General features: G+C 37.2%; 1 protein-coding gene across 1 annotated transcript in view; it reads right to left on the minus strand.

Annotated features, from left to right (window-relative positions):
- The window catches only part of LOC113112313 (adhesion G protein-coupled receptor A3-like), a 78952-nt gene that overhangs the window by 22203 nt on the left and 49249 nt on the right, over positions 1 to 7500 (minus strand). The window contains exons 13-14 of the mRNA XM_026277760.1: positions 2457 to 2646; positions 1933 to 2141 (exon numbers count right to left, since the gene is read on the minus strand). Coding sequence (XP_026133545.1) covers positions 1933 to 2141; positions 2457 to 2646 — 399 coding nt within the window. The remainder of the gene's footprint in view (positions 1 to 1932; positions 2142 to 2456; positions 2647 to 7500) is intronic.

The following is a 7500-nucleotide window of genomic DNA, read 5'->3' on the forward strand; positions in this document are numbered from 1 at the left end:
ATTGACTATTCGAGAAACACTCTGATTTTTCATGCACGCGCTGCTTGCGGTTTCCCTCGCGCATCCCGCACGATGATATTTCGATCATCCGTGCACAGCCGAAGCATGCACGTGATGTGTCGATGCATTAAGCGCGGTGTTGCACCGGACTGACCTCCCAGTCGATGGAGTCCCACTCGTCAGCGAACATTCGGCGGCTGGGAGCTCAGCTCGCGCGCTCGGCGCCACTAGGGACCATCGGATGACATCGCGCTCTCAAAATCCACATCAAATCGCTCTGAGGCGGCGAGATCCCACATATCCTCCCGAGCACGCGTCCGAGTCATGAACGCGCCGCTGCCGCTCCTTGAGCTGCGCGTAAAAGCGCCGCGCTCCTCTCCGCCATGAAGAATGAAGTCCCTCGCTAATTACTCATTTACCCGAGGCTCCCAGCGCGTACAGTTACACGTACTACAGGTTCAGTCCTCGTGGAGTGAGTCCGGCTCATATCATCCTTAACAAGAGTACTGCATTTCACGCGCAGCCTGCAAATCCAGCGGTGCGCCTTTAAGGAAAAGTTGTTGTATAAGGGCTTTCCGAGAGCCGAATAGATCCTGACGGATTCCTATTGTGGCATTTCGACCATAATCGGAAGCAATCCTAATGGGATGAGTCAAAAATCCTTTAAGAATCGAATGAGATCCGACTGGATACAGAGACTCTTTTATCCTCAGTTGGTTTGATTTCAGTTGATCCTGAAGGATCTGGTGTGACTCTTGCAGCGCCTTCACTGAGGGGGTTAAAGCTGCTCCAAATTCTGTGGAAAGACCCCATGCAGCATAAAAGCAGCCATAAAACATGCAGCTCTGAGAGAGGCGGCTCTGATGCGGCTTTACATCTGTCTTAAGTGATGCAGTATCAGATCTGACGGTGCCATGACAGCTTCACTTAATATATAATACGATTCGTATCTGAATATTTTGAAATGAATTACTTGTGCACTTTAAATATACTATTTCCATGTTTCTAGATTCCTATTTTAATATTTAAAATTATTTAAACATAGCCCTGTCTTTCAATAAAGGCTCTTTTTATATATATATTGCCTGCTATGTGAGTGCAGTGGATTATTTTTGTTTATTGCAATGGGTTCCACTTTTTGTTTTTGTTATTTTTGGTTCCCAATTCAAGTTATAATATTTTAAATTATATGAAATACATACCCTATACCCTAACATTTTATGTTTATGTTTTTAGATTCATATTTTAAAATAAATTAAATGAAATATATATATATATATATATATAATTCAACTTTGTATAGTCATTATGATGAAATTATCTGTGCATTTTCATTTTTAATCATTTTATTAAAAACTTTTTATTGTCATGTTCCTAGATTCATATCTTCAATTTTACATTTAGATTTATTTAAATGTAATTTATAACAATATGTAATTTTTACAAAATAAAATTAACAGTAGAAACGACATTAATAGATTCATATTTTAATATTTAAAATGATTTAAATGACATAATTTGTGCATTTTAAATATCTGGGTAAATATTCTGAATTAAACAGTCTAAGCCGCTTCTGAGCCTGCTTTGCAGTGTAAAGGCGGCATTTGATGATTCTTGTTTGATTGCATCTGCTTCCATATTATGATATATACTGCAATAGCAGTCCAGCACATATTTCTAGGAGATTTTTTGGCTGAAGTGTTATTTTGAAATGGCACGCACTACAAATAAACGTGCACTGAACTGAATTCGCACTCGTCGATAGTCATTTATACCTCATTATCACGTGCACACATCCATACCTCACACCATTCGCCCTTGCAACACTAATATTTACACCATAGCACTTGTGTTTGCATGCTCGCTGTGTTCCACTGGCTCTGCGCCTCCACGATAGCTGTAATCTGACTCTGACGAGCGGGAGACTCTTACCATGAGCACGGCGAGGTTGTTGTGGCGCGCGCAGTGGATGGTGGTCGTGTTGTGCGCGGAGCCCGTTATGTGGCAGCCTTCCGCGCGCCAGCCGCCGTGTCCATCCAGCAGATCAAAATCCCAGTATGCCGCGGTGGGGTCTACACCCAGAGAGAAGTGCCGGAGAGCGACGGTAACCGGCTGCACGGGGCTCCCGGGGCTACACCCATCTGTACAGGAGAGCAACACATTGCGTCAAGTAACGACCCGAGAGGAAAGTCCTCAAGTGTTGCATCAATATGGAAGCTGATGCATGCAATCACGCACATGCACGGAGATGTGCATCTCAAATGAGCTTAAGTGCGCAAGCAAACAAGTCCAAACTCGTGCACAATAGCAACGCAACAGTTGCAACGCGCATGCTTTCTCATAATTGCATGTGACGTGTTATTGACAAAATATTCAATTGCAAACCACTTATATACTGAAACGCAGTGATTTATTGAATGCACGAATGAAATGCATGGGGAAAACCGCAGCCTTACCTAATTTGGTGAACGCAACTGGTGTCGAAACGCTTCTGCGCTTGCCATCGTCCGCAAGATTTGACGAATTCCCCGTGCACGGAAAGAGTTTTCCATTGCGGAAGACGATCAGCTGCAGCTTACAGGTGCAGTTCTCCCCAGACCGGGTGCCAGCCAGCGGGAAATGTATGGAGGCGATGGCCACCGTGTTCTGCAAACGGAGAAACGCATGTGAGACATGTGCATCAGATGCGCAGACGTGTGTCAGATCCTGTCTGATAGAGAGAGGAGTGGGGAGTGCTGGAGGAAGCAGGGGTTCTGCTGCAGAGCGGGAAATGATTCTGAGCAGCACAGCTCACTACAGCATCAGCCTAAAGCAGCAGTCTTTACCCAGAGGGGTTATCAGCATCAGCATCAGCATCAGCATCAGCATCAGCAGCCTGAGAGGAGTTCACCTCTTTATCTGTTAGGATAGTGGGGAATATGTCACTGTCTACTGCAGATGCTAAAGGAGAAGAAAAACATGCTATTTTGGCCTTCTGAAAACACTTCTGAGATTAAAGTGATAAGCAGGTGTTGATGCAGAGACGGTGTTTTGAAAAGCAGAAAAGATTAAGCTGTTGTTCAGCTGAAAACCATTTCATGATCAAAACTGGCAAGGAAAATAATAATAATAATATATATATAAAACCACTGAACAGTATCATTCATCATAATGTGTAAAAATAAATAAATAGTAAAAAAATAAATGTATATAAATAATTTAGAATTCAAATATCAAATACCATAACATAATAATAATAATAATAATAATAATAAAATAATGCATTCCAGTATTATGACTTATAATAACTGTAAAAAAAAAAAAAGAAAAAAAAAAAAAAATTAACCTATGATTTTTTTTTCTTTCAAAATTTTGTGCAATCCCATTTAAATGTATTATAATAAAAATATAAAATACAATAAAATATATTTATTAAAAAAAATAAAATACATTGCAGTAGTATCACTGGACAGTACATACATGATAAAAATCTCATCAAATAATAAATAAAATCAATTAATTAATACACCAATAATCCCATAAAATTTAATCCCATAAAAATCTCTCTCTCTCTCATATTATATATATATATATATACACGCACACACACACACATTAATAACCCAAGATTTTCAGCACTTTGTGCAATCCCCGTTACATCTAAAACATTTTGAGGTTGGGAGTTACAGGGTGAAACCCGCATTAATTCAGACACGGTGATGAAGAGTAAAGCTGTGTGGCTCGGCTCATGTCATCGGTGCTTATTCAAGACTCTGATATAAGGTTGTGTGTAACGAGTGCTGTTCTTAGAAAGCCTGCCGTCAGCATTCGTCTGCTCCAGGAAGGATGTCGAGCAGCGAGGAGCTCCATTCACAAAACCTGGCGCCTCTTTAGTCATGGCATGATTTCCATATGTGACTCACGGCTGGAGCTGAAAGCGTCCTTTACCCAGAGTGCACTGCAGCATCCCAATTACATTCCAGCAGCTCTTCAATGCAGCAATGCAGCTCTACACCACACACACACTTTCTCTGAATGAATAATGACATTTATTTGAATTTGTCTCGGTAAGACGTCTCTCTTTTCACCCCGACTGTATCTGCTGTATCTATAAATAAGTGTCTGGTTCCTCCTCACTTCTTCTTGTCCGTGTGAAGAGCGCCGTTCAAGCTCTTTATAAAGGCGACGTTCAGCACCAAGGACAGCAGCCAAACACATTTCATCAAGGGAATGGTTCAGATATTAAGATAAAGAAATAACCTTTGAAGAAACCAAGATGCTTCTAAGCCTAAGTTTTGTATTTTTGCTTGCGGTAGACTGAGAGAAACAGGTTGAACAGAAAAGTTTGATCATTTAGGGCCTTAGAAATATGTGCCTCAAAGATCATCCGGTAGCTTTATATGAGTAAACATATTTATGAAGTGCATCCATGCATTCATACATACACAAACATTAGTTTGAACAGATGCAATCCAGACAGAATGCAGAAAATGAATCTGGTGTAATTAAAAGAAAAGCAGAATCCATGCAATGTCACAGTGAGTTTGTTATTTACTGTAAAACAGACTAAACTTGGAGTAAATGTTGGTAGGATCAATCAGTTTCAGTGATCCTTACAGTAAAGCAACTGTGCACGAAATAGAAAAGGACAACTTTGTGAATGCATGATATATTAATTTCAGTGAATACAAAATGCAACACATTCAGCTGCGACACGTTCACATTAATTTCAATGCCAGGGTTGTGGGTTTGATTCCCAGAAAATGCATGGGTTAATAAAGTGAATAATGCAATGCAAGTTTCTTTGGATAAATGCATTTGCCAAATGCATGAATACAAAATTGCAATTTTGAGAATGGATCAAATCAGTCTGTAACAGAGAGAGCATAACATCAAAATGAAAGAGACTGAAAGAGATGAAAGTTACAAAGCTCTCCTCTCTTTTTTGCGCTTGGAGAATTCATGTTGCATTACTCGGAGAAAGAGAAGAAGAAGAAAAAACCTTGTCATGTTATACAATGTTTGGACTAAAGAGGAGTTTTCACACAGAATATTAGATTTTTACATTCTCTGACGAACATCAAAGCAGTGTTTGTCTTTGCAAAACATCACCAACATATAGTACAGCGTTTCTTCCTGTATTTGGATAAAAACATCTACTAAAAGCATAAATATCAATGTTTTACACTTATTCTCCAGTCCAGGAGTGGAAATGGTGCATCTAGGTTTTTTCAGCATCATTCCTCCAGTCTTCAGTGTCACATGATCTTCAGAAATCATGAAAATATGATGATTTTATCATAAATTATCAATGCTTAATTTTTTATGTTTCTTATTATTTTGCTGCTTAATATTTTTGTAGAACCATGTTCCCCATCATTCTTTGATTAATATAAAATTATTTTTTGTAACATTATAAAATGTCTTTATTTTCATTTTTTATTAGATTATTATTATTATGATTATGTACTTAAGTGCTAATGTATTATTGGTGTTTATTAATAATGTTTCTTATTATCAGTTTTGATGATAATAAGAATGTAACTTATTATTTAACTGTTTATTTGAGGACAGCAACATTAAAAATGTCTTTACTGTCACTTTTGATTAGTTGAATGCATCCTTGATGAATAATTGTATTAATTTCTCTTCTTTTTAAACCCCAAACTTATGAATGTATCACGGTTTCCACAAAAATATTGTGCAGCACAATGATTTTCAACATTGATAACAATCAGAAATGTTTCTTCAGCAGTAAATCATCATATTAGAATGATTTCTGAAAAGTAATGATGCTGAAAATGCAGCTGTGCATCACAAAAATAAATTACAATTTAACAGCTATGCACACAGAAAACAGATGTTTGAGATTATAATAATATTTCACTATTTTTACTGTATTTTTTATCAAGTAAATACTTCATTGGTGAGCAGAAGAGACTTATACAAACATTTTAAAATCAGGATTATTCCGTTAGCATCTATTAGCGGTCAATTAATGTTTTTGTGAGTTTTTATGAGCTTGAAAAAATTGTCCATTAATGTTTGTCATACGCATATTTCCAAAATCAGACACAAGACAGAGATGAGGCTCACTAATGCATCCACGGAGGACATAAACGCAGCTATTTGGAGTCTGAGAGCAGCTGAGGCCAATAAACACATTACTGAGACTGACACAACCAGACCGAACCGTAACCAAACACCATCAGCGCCATCACAACATGAACAATCATCAGAACATTATCTCTCATGGGTTCATCATCACAATCAGAATAAACAAAACAGCAGCTCTCTCCAGCTGAGAAAGTGTGTCGTGATCTGAGGAGCTGAAGTCTGTGTTTCAGAGGAAAGGCTTTCATCTGAACTGATATGAAAGCAGCCTTTCTCTGAATCTGAGAGAAATCTCACACAGCGCTCGAGTCCTGAATTCAGTCCGATTCAGATCTCTCAAGCTGAATATGAGCCAAAGTAATCATGACCTCATGGAAGTTCATCTTGGACCCGAAACTGATGCCAATCAAAGAAAAAAGCAAACTTAATGTCAAGTTTTTGTGCAGGCAAATGAAATCAATCTTATGTCGTGTTCTGGTCATTTTGACATGAAGATGCTAGTTAAGATAGCTTTTTAGGGATTTACTAGCCATTTGAAAAAAAATAAAATAAAAAAAAATAAAAAAATTGGGGTGTGGGGGGGGGGCTTTTTGAGGATTTACTAGCCATTTAAAAAAAAAAAAAATAATAATAATGTGGGTGGGGGGAGGGGGCTTTTTAGGGATTTACTAGCCATTTAAAAAAAATAAATAAATAAATAAATAAATAAAAAATTGGGGTGGGGGGAGGGGGCTTTTTAGGGATTTACTAGCCATTTAAAAAAAAAAAAAAAAAAAAAAAAAAAAAAAATTGGAGTGGGGGGAGGGGGCTTTTTAAGGAAATTTACTAGCCATTTAAAAAAAAAAAAAAAAAAAAAACTGTACTGATTTTTTTTTTTCTCCAATGTTGCTAATTTAATGTAAATAATAATTATATGAAAAGTTAACTATCTAGCAGTGCTCAAAATGTGTTTCTCTAATGATAAACAAACTAATTAATGAACTAATATTACGGTAAAGTGCCCTAAAAAGGGTTCCTTTCAGAAATGACAAATGAGAGAATGCCCGCTTTGTTAATGTGAAATAATAATTTTAAATAAAATGATAACATATCTATAACTAGTTCTCAAAAAATGATCATTTAAATTTAACCAATATGATACTCAACAAGACGAAAATACTTAATTTAAGAGCAGAACTGGATGCAGAACAGTTTTTACATGATAAATAAAGATGCTAAATTAATCAATGCATTACAGTAGTTTGACAGAATACCGCTTTTATTCTGACAGTATTCACAATATGACACATCATCTCATACATTAATACTCAATTTAATAAATGCTTCTACTATTGCATTTGCTCGTGTAAAAGTCACTCAATGTCATCTGCGATTCAGAAACATGATGCACGAGCAAAGAAACCTTTC

The sequence above is a fragment of the Carassius auratus genome, chromosome 13 (assembly GCF_003368295.1).
Source record: "Carassius auratus strain Wakin chromosome 13, ASM336829v1, whole genome shotgun sequence".
In the NCBI taxonomy this organism is placed as follows: Eukaryota; Metazoa; Chordata; class Actinopteri; order Cypriniformes; family Cyprinidae; genus Carassius; species Carassius auratus.